This window comes from Amphiura filiformis, unplaced genomic scaffold (genome assembly GCF_039555335.1).
Source record: "Amphiura filiformis unplaced genomic scaffold, Afil_fr2py scaffold_21, whole genome shotgun sequence".
In the NCBI taxonomy this organism is placed as follows: Eukaryota; Metazoa; Echinodermata; class Ophiuroidea; order Amphilepidida; family Amphiuridae; genus Amphiura; species Amphiura filiformis.
Genome location: NW_027305485.1, coordinates 2,457,414 through 2,476,198, shown reverse-complemented (window position 1 = coordinate 2,476,198; position 18,785 = coordinate 2,457,414). Strand labels below are relative to the sequence as shown.

The following is an 18,785-nucleotide window of genomic DNA, read 5'->3' as shown; positions in this document are numbered from 1 at the left end:
TGTATTACAATTTCTTGAAAATATTCCAAAAACAATAATGTGGTTTTTTTAAGCCAGATGGAATTCTTTATGCAATAATTCTTTATACAACTTATATCAACATTTACGAAAAAAATATTTACTAGTACCGAGCATCATCTTACATGCAAGCTTTCATTTACAATATCTTGCAGGTTGTCAATGAACAAAACCTATAATTAAATGTTTTGCAAGAAACAGATTATTTGAAAAGAAAGAAAAGGATTTCACGGTACAAAATATGAAGCCCATTGACAGTTAACCACTAGTGCGCATTGTGTTGAATGGTCTTTCGTTCAAACTTGGAATGAAGTGAATTGATGTATGCGTTATGTAATCGCACATTTCTTCGTAATAAGTCAACCGATTCCAGTAAAATTTACGTATAAGATGCAAAATAAGATGGGCTATACGCTGATTTTTAGATATTTGGATTCTGATGTCTATTTCTCGACTTACGTCCAAATTTATTCGCCCGGTAATTTTTTATGGGATACCCTGTATAAAGTAATTCTATAACAAACAAGTATTCCTGAAAAAAATTGGTGTCAGTTCCAATTTACAATGTAACTATTATTATTTTAATGTAATGTTTAAGAGAAGTTTTGCACTGCAGCACTGACAAGAACATTTAGTGGTACCGGTAGTTCATTTTATCATTAAATAGGCATAATTATACGCTTACATAGGCGTGCGTGTTTTGGCGCAACGTCAGCCTTCTATTCTTCAAATTTTTTCACAGGAGGAAGATGGCGAATTTCATCATTCGATATCAGCAAAGTATCAGGCCCTTGCAACTCCTATACCAGCGCAATACAAAAAGATTTTTGTTTAACACTGGACATGCTGGATGTTTTTATAAAAATATTGTAGGCCTATGTGATGAAGAAGGGGGCTGGTGGTTTATTTGTGTAAAGGTCAAAATAGGATTCGGATAGGGTCAGGACTCTGTTTTGTCATCTTCCTTCTGTGGGTCTTTGAACCTGCTCATTGTCTGGTGTTTTTTTGTTTGTTTGTTTGGGTTTTTTTTTTTTTTTTTTAATTTTGATTTTGAAATGGAGCCTTCATCTTTGGTTCGAGTTGTATTTTTTCCTGAATGTATTTTAATGCTTTCTCTCCCCCACCAGCTCCAAGTACTGATAAAATACAAAAAGCTGAAAAAGAAAGAAAAAAAAAATAGGATATAGGCTAAGTAAAACAGCGTATTACTATCAAGACTTATGTTTGAAGTGTCTGACGTCATCTGTCAAAGTCGTTGATGTGACTTGCAAAACTCGGCGGTAAACCGGGCCATGATTTTAAGCTTATTGTTAATTTTGCACCTTCAAACATACAAACCATCTCAAAAGTTAGGTATTTATAGTAGGAAACCTTTTTGGGCGAAGGCACCATGTCAACAATGCCTAGAAAAGTTGCTTTTTGCCTTGTAAAAGTACGTAATTTTTCGGCACTTCCTGCATGGAAGCAGAACGATTCGGCCAAATCAATTCGTCCACAGTTGACTTGGCCATATGCCAATTCATGCATTTGGCCCCAAGCTAAGTCAGCCATAAACCAATTCGATATTGACCAAAAGGGATAAACGATTTAATGTTAATGAATATATGTGACCGTCCATCTCGAAACAGCTGTAAAGTCGGCTCGCGGTCAATTTTGTTTTATTTCGTGTTTAGAAAATATATCATAAGCTTTAAAATGAAAAATCATTTGACTCCAAACGATATCCAGAAGTAAAAAAAAAAAGAGGGTTAAGTGCACAAAAAGTGACTATATCTCATTAACCGATGATCCTACAGATATGCGACCACTGACTTTTTTCCCCTTATGACCAGAGGAAAAATTCGACATATGGCACGACTCGAGGATATTTGGTTAAAAAGATAGAGGGTTAAGTGCACAAAATTAAAAAAAAAAGTGATCCTAACCAATGATCCTACAGATATGCGACCACTGACTTTTCTGTTCCTATGACCAGAGGAAAAATTTGACATATGGCACGACTATCTAGGATATTTGGTTAAAAATTTTAAAAAAAGTGAGTATATCTTATTAACCAATGATCCTACAGATATGCGACCACTGACTTTTTTTGTTCCTTATGACCAAGGGAAAAGTTTGACATATCTCTACTCTGTAGGAAATGATGTACATCATCATCATCATCATCATACATACATGTTATTTTCATTCAAATCAACATACAAAATATAAAAGACACAACATTTGAATGAGGAGATGCTCAAAAGGCCCAAAGGCCTAAAGCGAGCACCCCCTTACACTGCCTTAAGTTACACCATACAATTACACAAAGTTAACAAATAAAAGAAAAAGAAAGAGGAGAAGAACATGCAAAGAAAGACTCCAATATAAATATTTATAACATTTCATATAGACATTCCACAGTCCACACAAGAAATTGATAGTTGGAGTGGAGATGGGGGGGGGGGGGGATGGGTGAGGTCATTAAATAATCCCTAAATATTAGATGTAATTTTTTATTAGACCTTTTCTTTATTTGTAACTTAATCTGGTTTACTGATTTTGCCATCTTTATATATTTATCAGTAATATTCCATTTCCTAGGACCGGAAGCCCGTGTTGTGAGGGCCACAAACTGCGGCTACGTACAAATACGCGAACGCCGACTTGTTTTGTTCTTTATGACCAGAGGAAAAGTTCGACATATCGCACGACTCTTTAGGATATTTGGTTTAAAAGATAGAGGGTTATTGCACAAAGTACTCGCGAATTGGTTTGTGACCGAATGCAAGACATCAATTCATCTAAATATACAGATTTGGTGTAAAAACAACGGTTATGGAGAAAATCACGAAATAGTTAAATTTGGCCAACTTTTTTTGTACATCAATATACAGGGTTCGAATTGGCATGTGGGCGATTTGGTTTGGGGCTGAATTGACGAATAGTATCGATATCGATATTGATATTTTTACAGAGCACGTGATATTTCGATATGATGATTCGAATTGTCACGTGATCGTCAAACCTGTACTAAAGGTGTCAGTTCTGCAGGAACTGACACAAAAACATGCACCTAATAACCATAATTTGCTTTAAAAATAACCAGAGCCCAATACGTAACAAAAACAAAGTATAGAGAAAAAACACTGTCATTTTTTTTGAAAGACTCAAAATGACTCAAAATGAGTTACTGGGTCAATATAAAGTAGTTCTTTTAGAAGAACATGCACCTAATAGCCATCATTTGCTTTTAAAAAATAACCAGAGCCCAATACGTAACAAAAACAAAGTATAGAGAAAAAACAGTGTCAAAAAAAAAAAACATTGTCATTTTTTTTTTTCTAGAAAGACTCAAAATGACTCAAAATGAGTTACTGGGTCAATATAAAGTAATTCTATAACAAACAAATGCACCTAATCACCATAATTTGCTCTAAAAATAACCAGAGCCCAATAGGTAACAAAAAAATTAAGTATAGAGAAAAAACACTGTCAATTTTTTTTTCTAGAGAGACTCAAAATGACTCAAAATGAGTTACTGAGTCAATATAAAGTAATTATATAACAAAAACATGCACCTAATAACCATAATTTGCTTTAAAAATAACCAGAGCCCAATACATAACAAAAAATATCTAAGTTCTGAGAAAAAAACACTGTCTAATTTTTTTTCTAGAAAGACTCAAAGTGACTCAAATGAGTTACCGGGTCAATGTAAAGTAAGTTTATAACAAAATATGTTTTTCTAGAAAGACTCAAAATGACTCAAAATGAGTTACTGAGTCAATATAAAGTAATTATATAACAAAAACATGCACCTAATAACCATAATTTGCTTTAAAAATAACATGAGCCCAATACGTAACAAAAAATATCTAAGATCTGAGAAAAAACGCTGTCAAATGATTCTAGAAAGACTCAAAGTGACTCATAATGAGTTACAGGGTCAATGTAAAGTAAGTTTATAACAAACAAATGCACATAATCACCATAATTTGCTTTAAAAATAACCAGGGCCCAATACGTAACAAAAAGAAATGTATAGAGTACGTAACAAACCTACTACAGAGGGAGGGAGTATGAATAAAGTAATTTTAATTAGATTTTAGTGTTGTTACGTATTGGGCGGAATGATTTATTTTTTGCCACTTTTTGTTCCAGGTAGAAGAGGTTGAACCCAATACGTATCAAATTGTTACGTATTGGGATTTTGTTACGTGTTGGGCTCTTACAATTGTATCTGTCGCCAAAAGGTGCTGGATTGACAATAATTCAATAATTGTTTTCCAACCATATCCGCCACAATATCAAAAATAATTCTACACCACTGACCCACACCACTTTCCCCATGGGTAGGGGAAGCCATACCTCGAGGGTAGGTGGCCTTTGAGACTAAGCGATTTATAGTTTAGCTCTTATAAGTGCAAGTGATGTTTAGATTTTTATTGACATGTTGTCAAATCTATGGTGAAAATCGTGAGTATATGAGTTTTAGCAAAAAAGTTAAATTTTACGAGGGTCCACTCACATTATGATTTCCTAGCGCAATAAATGTGCGGTATGTTGGTACCTATTTTTATATCAATTTGTAGAGGAGATATATGCCTATATCCTGGTACCAAACAGAACAGCTGGCAAATTTTGTGCCTATTTTTGCATTTTGCTCAAAAATTATAGCGCATTGGTGACAAGTAAGATATGTATACTATAGGGGCAAAGACTACAACGACTGCACTGAAAATTTTATTTCAGCACAGAGGACAGTTATGAATGAGGGAAAACCAATATTTAATCAATAAATCAACAACTATACTTGTCTTGAGTCACTGAAATTCCAATGTAGTAACTGGATTCCTTGCCCCTATAATATAGACAAGTTCTGTAACCAGTGTTTTATTAATTTTTGATAAAAATGCAAAAATAGTCACAAATTTATCAAGGGGTGTAGTACCACCTTGACAAATATCAGAGTCGAAAAAGTAGGATGAGAACAAATAACAGATCTGTTGTCAAGATGAATTTAGGTCATGTTAGTTGCTTTTGCATTCAAAATTATCAACGGTTCATTCTTGAAAATTTTTTGAAAAATATTACATTATACATATAATGATACAACAGGCTATCATTTAAGAAACAATAAAATACATACGAGAATAGACATCAAAAAACTTTTTAACGTTAGAACTAAGTACAGGGTGTATCAAAATGATTGGTACCCATCAATTTTGATGTTTATTGAAAAGCCTACCTCTTCCAAATACACTTTTGGATACATTTGAAATATCCAGAATGTATAGTTTATGACTTGTTTTTGCAATTAATTTACAAATTATTTGGATCTTATGTTGAATTTTGATCTGCCAGGCTCATCCATTATCGATGAAAACTGATGGGTACCAATCATTTTGATACAGCTTGTATGCTAGATATTTGGTGTTATTTACTCCATATTTTTACCTTTATCTCAGTTTCAAATTGGCCGCCTTTGGCCCCCATTGACCAGATCGTGTCACATATTAGACAGAATTGAGAAACGTAAACACATTCAATTAACTCGGAACATGACACTAAGCTTGAAATTTTTATTTGTGAAATCTTTATTGAGGGATTTAAACTACTTCAGTGGCAAGCACTGCTTTCCAAGCATGATGAGTGTGAGTGCATCGTCACGATTTCTACAGCGCCAAAACTTAACTATTTCAGAAAATTAAAAACCTTACTGCAAAAGGTCCAAATTTGGGAGAAATCACAAAAAGGTCCATTTTATTGAGGCGATATTATGTTAAGAAGAACCATCAGGGGGAGGTAATCCGCTCTATACATCGATGTTTTTTTTTACGCAAAGAAACAACAGATCTACATAAACTCACACGCATTTACCCGGTATCCATTCTAAGAGCATATCGACGAATATATTCGTTTTATCTCGAAATATGTCAAAAATCTAGCGGGAACACCGCGCTCCGCGTTGATCACTAAAACGGAAAGAATCACTAAACATGTGGCATATATTACGGTATGCATAGTAGGGCATTATGCAGTCATGTCTACAGCAGAATTCACCACAACCTTTGCAGGACTTCAACCCCATTACACCAAGATAAACCTCATTCAAAACAGCTCAACTATGTTAAATCAGGGATGTGTCTCATATCCCTGGTTAAATCCATAAACATATGTGTCTGATTTACCTGTGCGATATCGCAATGTGCTGTGATGAAATAGGTATTATAATTTCAGTTGGATGCACCATTTCAAAGCAAACGCACATTTACAATACTGAGCGTGGCCTTTGTTTCCGAAATGAGAACAAAAGTCTGTATATTGTTATCCAGCCATGTTGGTGGTACAACTCATGTCAAACTTGTCACATTTATTGTGATCGTATCACACAAGTAAATGAGAAACATGTCGTTTTTCCATTTTTAGCTCCCTATCGGGCAGTCAGAACTCCATATTTGGGAGGGCTCGACATCAATCTTCCCAAAATCGCATTTTAATCATTTTTAGATGACCATAGAGGGAAAAAAAGTTTTTTTACCAGCTTCTATGGCGAAAATTGATCAAATCGATGGTGCTCGCTCGAAGTTGGAGCTATCTCGAGTCAGCTGTTGAGCACAATTTGCCATTAAAATTACACATCCGACTGTTATGAAATTTTGGAAGACTCTCTTCGGAAAAACAAAGCTCGACAACAGCTTTCCAGTGACATTTTTTACTTCAAATTGTAGTATGTTAAGGATGAACATTATAATTCACATGTGAGCCTCTCTGGCTATTATTGGGCGAAGGGTTTTTCCTCCAGCCCACTAACTAGTCTATTGCTTATACCTACAGTACAGAGTGAGCTAAAGGTCAATCATCAATTGGAGCGCTGTGTGTGCACTGAATAGGGATTACGGACAGTAACTGCATAATGGGTGATTGAAACATGCCGAATTGCTATTTTATCGCCCCCCCCCACCTCACACACACACACCCCCATCCCCACACACCAAGATGAAAATGAATGAATGCCAAGAAGAATATAAAAGTTGAAAATAATCTATTGTCAGCATGAAGAATTAAAATTTGTGGGTTTTTTTAATGTTGATGAAAAATGAAATCTTTCTACTTAGTTTTTCTACTTCTTCCTTTTTTCATATTTTTCATCCGGTATTAGTATTGGCATTCTGCTAGTTTTTTTTTTAATTTTACAAACTGAAAGTCTTAATCGTTTTTTTAAATTTTACAAACTGAAAGTCTTAAACGTTTTTCTAAATTTTACAAACTGAAAGTCTTTCAACTGTTGTTTTTATTTGTAATTTTAATGCAAAATGAAAGTCTGTCTATGTTGTGTACTTTTTTACCTCTTCCTGGCTTCTTATACTTCTGCCAATTTCCATTTCCCCCCGGGGGCACTTCCATGACAGATATGCATCATGTGCCTCGGGATAGACCCCCTTTTTCAATCCGGCTTGTACCCAATGACCCCCTTTTTTGTGTTATGGTCCTACCTATTACCCAATGACCCCCTTTAAAAAAATTCAAGTACTCAATGACCGCCTTTTTCTATTTCCTGCTATACCCAATGACCCCCCTTTTAATTCCCAAATTTAGGTGGTAGGTCTATTTGTGTTCTCCTCCAGAAATACATGTAATGAGATTTTTCACATTTCCAAGGTGGCCAAGTTGTTTTTACGCAGTTGGGCACTTACTTATGTGTACTTAATGATACTCTTTTGGCAATCATGTACCCAATGACTCCCATTTTACTTTTTGTTACCCCAATGGCCATCCTTTTTTCAAAGTTTCATACCGAATGACCCCATTTTTATTCAGGTTGTGTACTGAATGACCCCATATTTTTGTAATTGTACATTTCATCGGAATGCCCCCTACTTTTAACATGGCCGAGGCACATCCCTGCCATTTTAGATATGGAGTGCCTCCCCCGGGCCATTTCCCATATCAGTATGGATATTCTGATGAGTGCTTTTTAATTTACAACACAATATTATTGAAAGTCTTTGTACCTCGCGTCGTTTTCATTGTTGTCACCACACTCATTTTTACTGCTTATTTGCTTTTATTTCTATTTTATTTTTATTGATATTAGGATTGGATGAATACGAGTTTGAGTCAATATTAGATCCAAAACATAATAATTATAGTTAGGTTAAAAAGTTCAATTTGGTGACCACTCTCTGGCTAGTAAGGTTTGACGATTGATTCGACTTCTATGGACCATTTAGAAACAAAATAGCCACCATGTCCCTCGCGAAAATCCCGGCATTTTTCGCTAGATGCCAAAATCCAAAATCGCCGCCGCCACCATTTTGAAAATTTAAGTTTTGAACCAGAGCACCTATAATCATGCACAAAGACACTTTTTCGGATATGTCGAGTACAAGGATTCCGATTCTGACATTAGTTTGACATTACGGCATCATTTTCACCCAGAAATCCAAGATGGTGGCCGGCACCATCTTGAAAAATTTAGTTTTGAACAAGAGGACCTAAAATCGTGTACAAAGACACTTTTTGGATAAGTCGACCACAAGGATTTCAAATTTGACATTACTTTGACATTACGAACTCATATTTACCCAGAAATCCAAGATGGTGGCCGCCGGCGCCATCTTGAAAAAAAAAAAAAGTTTTGAACCAGATTACCTAAAAAGACACTTTTTCCGGTAAGTCGACCCCAAGAAATCCGAATCTGACATTAATTTGACGTTATAACATAATTTTTGCCCAGAAATCCAAGATGGCCCCATTTGGTAGAGCGTAAATGTGATTTTTGAATGAGAGAAGAAGCATAAGTGTGTCATTTCCGCCTTATCTGGGGTTGATGTCCCTTATATGGGGTTTAAACTGCCTTATCTTGGGTTTACATCCCTTATCTAGGGATAAGGCGCCTTACCTGTGGTTTAGACGGCCTTATCCTGGGTTAACGTTCCTTACCTGTGGCTAAGATGCCTTAACCTTAGCATATCACAGTCTAAACCCAGAGACGGCATCTAAACCCCAGATAATGTGCCGTAACCCCAGATAAGGGACGTAGACCGCCGATAAAACAGTCCAACCCCCAAATAAGGCGCTTTAACCCTAAATGAGGAACATAAACCTAAGATAAACCTAAGGCATCTAAACCCCACATAAGGTGCCTTAACTCTAGATAAGGGTCGTTAACCCCAGATAAGGGTCGCAAACCTCAGATAAGCCATCTAAACCCAATATAAGGCGCCTTAACCAGAGATAAGAGACGTAAACTCAGATATGGCAGTCTAAACCCCCGATAAGGCGCCGTAACCCCAGATAAGGGACGTACACCTCAGATAAACCAGTCCCAACCCCAAATAAGGCGCCTTAACCCTAAATAAGGAACATAAATCTAAGATAAGAGAAGTAAACACCAGACGGCGCCTTATCTGGGGTTTAGACTGCCATATCTGAGTTTACGTCTCTTATCTGGGGTTAAGGCGCCTTATCTTGGGTTTAGATGCATTATCTGAGGTTTACGACCCTTATCTGGGGTTAACAACCCTTATCTAGAGTTAAGGCACCTTGTGTGGGGTTTAGACGCCTTTTCTGGGGTTTATGTTCCTTATTTAGGGTTAAGGCGCCTTATTTGGGGTTTAGACTGCTTTATCTGGGGTCTACGTCGCTTATCTGGGGTTACGGCGCATTATCTGGGGTTTATATGCCGTATCTGGGTTTAGACTGCGATATGCTAAGGTTAAGGCATCTTAGCCACAGGTAAGGAACGTAAACCCAGGATAAGGCCGTCTAAACCATAGATTAGGGATGTAAACCCAAGATAAGGCAGTTTAAATCCCATATAAGAGACATGAACCCCAGATAAGGTGGAAATGACACACTTATGCTTCTTCTCTCATTCAAAAATCACATTTACGCTCTACCAAATGGGGGCCATCTTGGATTTCTGGGCAAAAATTATTTTGTAACGTTAAATTAATGTCAGATTCGGATTTCTTGAGGTCGACTTACCGGAAAAAGTGTCTTTGTACACGATTTTAGGTTTATTTTTTTCAAGATGGCGCCGGCGGCCACCATCTTGGATTTCTGGGTAAATATGAGTTCGTAATGTCAAAGTAATGTCAAATTTGAAATCCTTGTGGTCGACTTATCCAAAAAAGTGTCTTTGTACATGACTTTAGGTCCTCTTGTTCAAAACTAAATTTTTTAAGATGGTGCAGGCCACCATCTTGGATTTCTGGGTGAAAATGATGCCGGAATGTCAAACTAATGTCAGAATCGGAATCCTTGTACTCGACATATCCGAAAAAGTGTCTTTGTGCATGATTATAGGTGCTCTGGTTCAAAACTTAAATTTTCAAAATGGTGGCGGCGGCCATTTTGGATTATGGCCTCTAGCGAAAAATGCCGGGATTTTCGCGAGGGACATGGTGGCTATTTTGTTTCTAAATGGTCCATAGAAGTCGAATCAATCGTCAAACCTTACTAGCCAGAGAGTGGTCACCAAATTGAACTTTTTCACCTAACTATTATGAAATTGGATGCTTTGCTTTACGCCCAATATGCATTGGTCTCGCTAAGAGGTCTACAATGTTGCGCTCGTCCCATATTTTACATCTCATAGCTCGACCAATAAATACGAGCTTAATCGATGCAATTTTACATCAATTTTTTCCATTTTTTTGTTCGATTTTTCCAAAACAGAACCAGTCTAATTATTGTGATGCATTTTTTTTATCTGTTTCATAGTAATTATTTTGTCGGTACATGGGACGGTTGTACGTCAATTAATGCTAGCAGCCTTGGATCTAGAACTTATTAATGGGGAGTATCAATTTCTTAGCGTCCAACCATTCGACAACGAACGTATCTTTGGAGATGACAACTGGCAGCAGGTATTATAAAATGCGTGGTTAAGGGGTCTCATAGCGACCTTTTTCAGATTCGCGCGATCCATTCCAGAATGGAGGGGGGCATTATGTATTCTTAGCCCTGGGCGCCACAACCCCTAGCAACGCCACTGGCAGCCATATATTCAAAATCGATCCTTGGATTTTAAAACGTAAGCTTTACCGACGGATAAACAACCTTCAGGAATTTTTTCAAACTAAAACATTTCGGAATAATAATCTTTTGGAGTATCGATCAATATTTTGGGAAATTTCATGTCTAATATTTATTTATTTAATTATTTTTGAAGAACGATGCCCGTGATGAAGATGCCAAGTTTGCATATCAAGCGTTGTTAACTTTTATGCTGTACCAGCCGGATAACGACAAATTCAGAGATTTCATAAAAGCACATGATCTTCGTCAAGAACGAGACTTCAATTTTACCCGCCCACCTGGGGAAAGTGTAAGTGTTACGAGTCGTACTTGACTCAAGGCCAAAATCACCTTTTACCCGAACTCACACGAACTCACACGAATGCACAACACAAATACACTGTTTGGTTAAGCTAACAATATCTAAGTCTTTAATTGAAAGCACGTCATGATTGGTATAATATATGACAACAAATACACAATAACCAAATATAAACGCTCTTTATCTATTTAGTACTTAGCCAGCATTCTTCTTCTTGGTGATCATAAAGTTCCTGCAATGTTCTGGACGACTGATGTAATATATCCTTATTCACTTGTCCTGCGAAAATCAGCTAAGTCCATTGTACACTTGCATTTACAAATCCTTGCGTATAAAATCCTCATACGAAAATGGTGTTACTTTCTCCCAAGTACTAAACTCCCGGGGGGCACTCCAACTTTGGAGGTGACACGTATGTAGGGCTGTTAAGACCCCCTTTTCAGCATCGCTGTCACCCAAAGACCCCATATTTTTTTACGAACACATGCTCTGTCACCCAAAGACCCCTTATTTTTCCATTTGATCTGTCACCCAAAGACCCTTACAAGTTCAATTTGAACAGCAACTTTCATTTATCACTGATTTTGTTACTTATTTTGAAAAGACAAAGAAATTTGAAGCCATTTAGAGCTAGAAATTCGATTTACGAGGTTTCTGTGGCGCTGTTTTGGTTCTCACCCAAAGATTCCATTTAAAAAAAGGTCATGTTCTCACCCAATGACCCCATATTTTGTACATTTTGCTCTCACCGAATGCCAAAAATCATGCTCTCACCCAATGACCCCATATTTTTTACATTTCGCTCTCACCGAATGCCCCTTGGTGCGAAAGTGCCAGCCCTACCCCTATATCCATTTCAAATTGAAGTACCCCCCCGGACTAAACTCCTTGTGTCGTTCTCCAAACACATGTATAACTCCTTGCGCAGTTCTCCAAATATTAAACTCCTTGCGCCGTTCTCCAATACTAAACTCCTTGCGCAGTTCTCCGAATCACTTTACTCCTTGCGCCGTTCTCCAATACTAAACTCCTTGCGCTGCTTTCTCCAAACTTGGTGCTATTTCGACCTTTCACACAATATCTTCAGGAAGCAGGACTGCGATGCAGTTGTCCCCACTTATTTTGACAGTTGCGTTGGATCAAAACACCAGACTTCAGCAAGTCGACAGAAGAATATATATTCCTTTCTTGGAAGAAGTACGTTCTTTGACGTATTCTAGATCTTCTCCGACAACACTGGCAAATAGTAGTACTTTGACTACATAAAATATTTCTGGTTTGCAATTTCCTTTCTTTGAAGGAATTGGACTGTAAGCATATTAGCCAGCTAGCCCAGATCAACTCTATCAACTGTCTCAATGATAAAGGCTATTGCAGCCTGTCAGATCTGTATCCAGATGGTAATAATTGTAACCTTTTCCATAAAGTCCGTCACAATCCGCAGTAGACCCTATGTCTTACTTTGGTCTATTTTCGTAGCTCCGAAATAATAATCATAATTTCAGTCAAGGCTGAACTTGTAGCACTGTAGGAATCCTCCATGGTCACACTTTGTAATACTCTCTGAGTACCCAGCTTAATTATTATTGCTCTCATTTTTGAGAGGTAACTACACCAACCACATATTACAATCACATCGATACATGTCTGCCTAGAATTATTACCAGCAAGATGTTTTATAGCAAACCATCTGGGATTTTCCCAAAGTGTTCTAATAATAGACATTCACCTTTAACATTACATCACTTCCTGTGGGTTTTTCCCACTATTTCAGTTCACTTTACTATCTCAGGGGATTTTCCCCTTGGCATAAATAGTCTTCATAAATGATGATGTCATTTCCATTATAGGGGATTTCCAGAAAGTCATAATAAACAAACTATTGCATGATTATACAGGTAACTTCCCCTATTTCATGAAATACAATTATACAGGGTACATCACATAAGTCTGCGACTTAGTCTGGACGGTTCTTGTTTTGTTTCTTTGTATCTTCTTTCTTTTTTACTTTCTAACTAATATACTTTTCTCAGTCTGCCTATCTGCAGGCCGCTACACATGATTCGATTATTCTGTACTCACTGGCAATAAATGAAACATTAACAGAAAACGGCAATCTCTCGGACGGGTTGGCTCTAACCAAGAAAATGTGGGGCAGATCTTTCGAAGGTAGGTAAAAAAATATTTATTAACTTAAGTCAAGCAGCAAAAGAAAAACCCCGGACATCCTTTCCTCAGCTTTAAAATCATAAACTGACTTGATGAAAGATTGGGGAAAAATTAAACGGAGCTCTATGTCTCCTTCTGGTCATATAAAGGTGGATCAGGAGGAGTACGAACTATCGGTGTTTGCACTCAAATATTGAGAAAAATAAAGCTGGCACACAGAAGTAATGGTATGGGTTCTATAAAGGAGATCCAAAGGCTAGATATAGAAGGTGTCTTTCCTTCCCTTATGCGTGATGTTTTCGGGATGGGGAAGAGCAAGATCTCGTTTTGATATATTATTGGCCTAAACACAAGAACCGCAAGGCTTACAGAAATATTAATGCGACCATGATGCAGTCATGTCTACAATATAATTCACCACGACCTTTGCAGGACTTAAACCACATTAAAAGCTATTAAACCAAGATAACACTCCTTGAAAACAGCTCAACTGATTAAATCAGATCTTCTCTGGTTAAATCCACACTACACGTGTTTCTGTTTTACCTGTGCAATGAGCAATGAGCTGGTATTATAGTTTCAGTTGGGTGAACGATTATAAAGCGAACGTTAGGTAACAATACTGTGTAGGCTTTTGTTTACGAAATGAGACAATAGTGTGCTTATTCTTAACCAGCGTTCTTGAAAATGAGAAGCATAATGGTTTGCACGATTTGGAAATAATTTCTTCATATTTTTTTGGTGTTATCTGTCGTTTACAAAAGTGCGAATATTTCCAAATACCTAAATTAGCTAAAAATTTAGGACATGTTACAAAACTATATTTTCTAGAATTTCAGAGAATACTTTAAATATTGGCCGGTTATTTTTCACACAGTGACGTTAACTAGGCAATTGCCTATACTTCTAACATACACTACTTGTAAAGGTCACGCGTCAATTGTGATGAGCTCTGTGTAGAAAAACGGACAGTAACTGCAGTATGCTATTAACTTTATTGACTGTATCAAAATCCTATATCAATGTATTGACTCATTACCTATATGATCAATGTATTTAGTATTAAGAAGTACGGTGCCTGTTTTAGTAAAATTGAAAAAATATGACTCCTGCAATTGCACTAGCCTTAACGATACACAATATAAACTGGCCTCAAAAAGAAACTTATAATTTATCACAAGTTCTTAAAATCTTGTCCACAAAATGAACAAAAATTGCACACAGGATTACTTCAATACTCTACTCTAAACACTGGTCAGTAACCAAGCAGTTGTCCAATTGACACAGCAGCAAAATGCACTGACATGGAACAGCTTCCTGGACCACATTCACAGCCCAATAATTGCCACCCGACACAAGAAATCTGTGAGTAAATGGCATAGTGTGGAACAAGACCTGTCTGTTTCTTGAAAAAAGAGTGTGGAAAAGCAGAAGCAGCCTCGTTCCACACTATTCCACTTACTCTTTGGAAATAATCTCCAGTGTAAGGATCTTGTCCGCATTCTATTCTCACAGATTTCTTTTGCTGGGTTCCAATTATTCGCCTCAGAATGTGGTCCCGGAAGCTGTTCTGTGTCAGTGCATTTTACTGTTGTGTCAGTTGGACAACTGCTTGGTTACTGACATGTGTTTAGAATAGAGTATTGAAGTAAAATAAGAAAAATTTTAATGCTAATTTATTGCACGTTCTAGGTAAGCGTGCTTACCTTTTTGAAATCGCCGAGTGGGAGGGTTTTCAATGAAATGTTTTTGTGTTAAAACTGAAGCATCCTATGTATAAAAGAATATATGAATATTAACTGCACATCATATATAACGATTCGCGATACCCAATTGTGCTAAAAATGTATATGGTTTATAGGAGGCAGAGACACAGTGACACTCGCAATAGGCAATTGACCCCTACTGGTAGCGCTGTGTTGTAGATATAGAAGATGAACTAGTTAGCGTCATATATCAGAAAGTATAAAAGTTATGATTTTAGTACTTGCTCTATGTTTCAATTACTTATTCTTTTCAAAATATCTGAATTTTCAACCCGGTACAAGCTTTAATAACGGAAGACCATGCATTTGTATGAGAAAGAAATCCTACCGTTATATCCAAACTCCTGTGTTATTCCAATGCACATTTTGCTTCACCGGGCCGCCCTGGCTTGGTCGTATTTGGAAGAGGGGTGTCACGAAACCGTAATAGTTGCGATTATATGTTTAAATTTTGACGATGACGCCAACAAGTTTTGTGGCCGAGCGGTCTAAGGCGCTGGTGATATGTCGATACTGTATACATGATAGCGGCGCAGTGCAGCGTGGGTTCGAGCCCCACCTCTGCCGAACTAAATTTCCTTTTTTTTTTAATTTCATATTATGTTAGGGAAATTTGGCTGGGAGAATGTATGTATGACGAAGAGTGGTGTGGTACAAGGCCATAGCTTTATTTAACTGGATAGGGGAGTAAAATGCGTTGATTCACACACATTGTCCTTCAGCTTTGAGGACTGATTTAGTAATGAAGGAATCAAAATATCTTGAATTGACATAAGTAAATTATTAGGGTATTATTTGAAGTATTTATTCATATATATATTTGGGGGGGCGTTTATTTAAGAATGGGGACGTTTTAGACTGTGGGGTGTTTTTACCATTCTTATGAAAAATGTTACGGTTGGCAGTAACAATTTTATTGCGTTACAGATATCCATAACAAATGATTGTTACCGTTAACTATAACATTTCCAGATTTGACCCTAGTTTGACGTCAGCCTCATTTTGAATTCTCCAATGTGTTATGGCTGCCCGTAACAAATGGTGTGTTACCGTTATGAGTACTGGGATGCCTATGGTGGCGGCGTTACGGGGGGGTCAAGGGAGCAAAATACCACTAAATTTCCACTTCTTGTGGCAATCCGGTTATAAATTAATACTAAGAACTACAACCACTTTCCTCTTCATACCCACACACTACTGCATTATATAGACCTAGCAAAGTTTTTTTTATCGTCAACACTACCGGAACCCCTACTGTAACCTTTAACAGAGTTATAGTGCGCCTGGAGCATTGTGTGTTGACGAAAACTGAATTTGTCTACTCGATTTATAGACCGCGAATTTTTAAACTCGTAATTTTACTGTAATTAAAGTATTTCAAGCTTAGTGTTTCACAATGTATTCATTGTTGATGGTTTATAACTGTGCCATGTTCCGAGTTAATTGAATGTGTTTACATTTCTCAATTATCACTCTAATATGTGATACGATCTGGTCCATGGGGGCCAAATATATGTAAAGAGCGCCCTCTATTTGCAGAAAAATGCATAGTTTATAGAATTTTTTTTTATCGTCAACACTACCGGAACCCCTACTGTAACCTTTAACAGAGTTATAGTGCGCCTGGAGCATTGTGTGTTGACGAAAACTGAATTTGTCTACTCGATTTATAGACCGCGAATTTTTAAACTCGTAATTTTACTGTAATTAAAGTATTTCAAGCTTAGTGTTTCACAATGTATTCATTGTTGATGGTTTATAACTGTGCCATGTTCCGAGTTGGTCGGTCCTATTCCCAGGTAAAGTGCTGGGGTCATAATTTTATCACTAAAATGAACGCACAAGATGGATCTACGATTAGCTTAAGCCTTTTGGACGTTTTTATGCCCGAAGAACAAACTTAGGGTGTTGGGTTGAGGTTGTACCTCAACCCTGCGCAGTACTAGGGTTTAAAAAAACGGATGACAATCCGGGAACAATGATCCGCCATAAAGTGTACTTCTGGACACCAAAATCCACCACAAAATGTATTCACTTCACTTATGCGTAGCGTAGCCGCTAGCAATAATGTGCCTTAAATTACCTAATATTATTAATAATTGTTTGCAAGGTAATGCAATCTGATTATATATCTAATTAATGCAGAATTTTAATGTAACTTCTTTTGCACAAGTTTAATTCAACCTTTGCTTGAATATTTACCTCTAGTTGCATATCTCAAAACTATAGCCATATGGCAGCTGTTGGTTGTTGTTTTTCATGAGAATAATGCACACGGCAGCTACGGCTGTGGAAAATTAAATTGATTTCCAGAATCTAGCATGAAAATTATACAAAAGAATTTCTAGATTTAGCTACCTTAAATAGGATGTGTTTTGAACTAGACTTGATTTCAAATTTAATTATCATCTGATTCATTGCATACTCATTGTTCAAGAAACTCAACGACGGAATTGTTACTTTTCCTTTGTATGTGTTTCATGAATCGGGTAGAGGATGTGTTTTAAATGTTTGCTTCATGAATGACAACCTTCTTAAATCTGTTTAAAAAGATTAAGCTTGATTAAACAGCAACATGTATGAGAAACGCTTATTATTATTATAATTATAAACGGAAAAGAAGGAGTATACCAACTTGATGTGGGGAGACAAGTAAACCATAATGCAGAATGCAGGCAGAATGCACTTGCAGGGTATAAAACCACACAATGTAGGCAAAATAAGTTCCAAATTCCAAAGCCAACAAAAACGTAAACCTACAAGACGACAGGAATCAAATAAACAATACAAACTGAACTGGAACAAGTGATGAAAACCACTGTGCACTTAAAGACGAACTAAACCAAACAGACAGAAAAAAACAAACCCGCAGTCAGTCATTGAAAGGTAACACAGAAAGAACTGAACTTTTAATGATTTAAATGATAATTTTTTTGTCTCATCAAGTCCTCAAAATAAAAAACATTTGAATTTGATATGACACATTTCAGTTTTCAATACCACTAATTATCAATAACACAATTTTCAGTGGGAATGGCTAATTTCCCGTCACCAATATCAGGTGAAACTAGATGATTTAGATGCCAAATGATGAACTCAGCATCGGCTGACCTGAGACTTTTCTTGTTTTAACGCACTGAACCGTAAACACCTTAAAATGGCAGTGCGCCCTCGAAGCTGAAAGTTACAATTAGGTAGAGCGAATATTTACTAAAAACCGATGCATCGCGATTGCGTGCGGATGAATTTTGGTAATATTACAGCAAAAATGTCATATAATGAGAGAAAATGCTTGTTAAACTCGCACAATAAATCATGAAATAGGAGTTGTTTATTTTTTTTGTATTTTTATGTTTTTCAAGAACTACATGTATATTAAAGCCAAATTCAATTGCCTTTATCATACTTAGCGTATGAAACAAGCATGCATGTTTCATACATGTATCACAAGACAAATTAGCCAGTTAAACTCGCATAATGGATCCAGGAGCGTCAATTGA

The 18,785-nt window shown here is 36.8% G+C and overlaps 1 protein-coding gene across 1 annotated transcript in view; it reads left to right on the top strand.

Annotated features, from left to right (window-relative positions):
• The first annotated feature begins 6,916 nt into the window (after positions 1-6,916).
• Positions 6,917-18,785, top strand: part of LOC140143412 (atrial natriuretic peptide receptor 1-like) — a 33,693-nt gene continuing 21,824 nt past the window's right edge. The window contains exons 1-4 of the mRNA XM_072165268.1: positions 6,917-6,920; positions 10,732-10,877; positions 11,183-11,338; positions 13,384-13,519. Coding sequence (XP_072021369.1) covers positions 6,917-6,920; positions 10,732-10,877; positions 11,183-11,338; positions 13,384-13,519 — 442 coding nt within the window. The remainder of the gene's footprint in view (positions 6,921-10,731; positions 10,878-11,182; positions 11,339-13,383; positions 13,520-18,785) is intronic.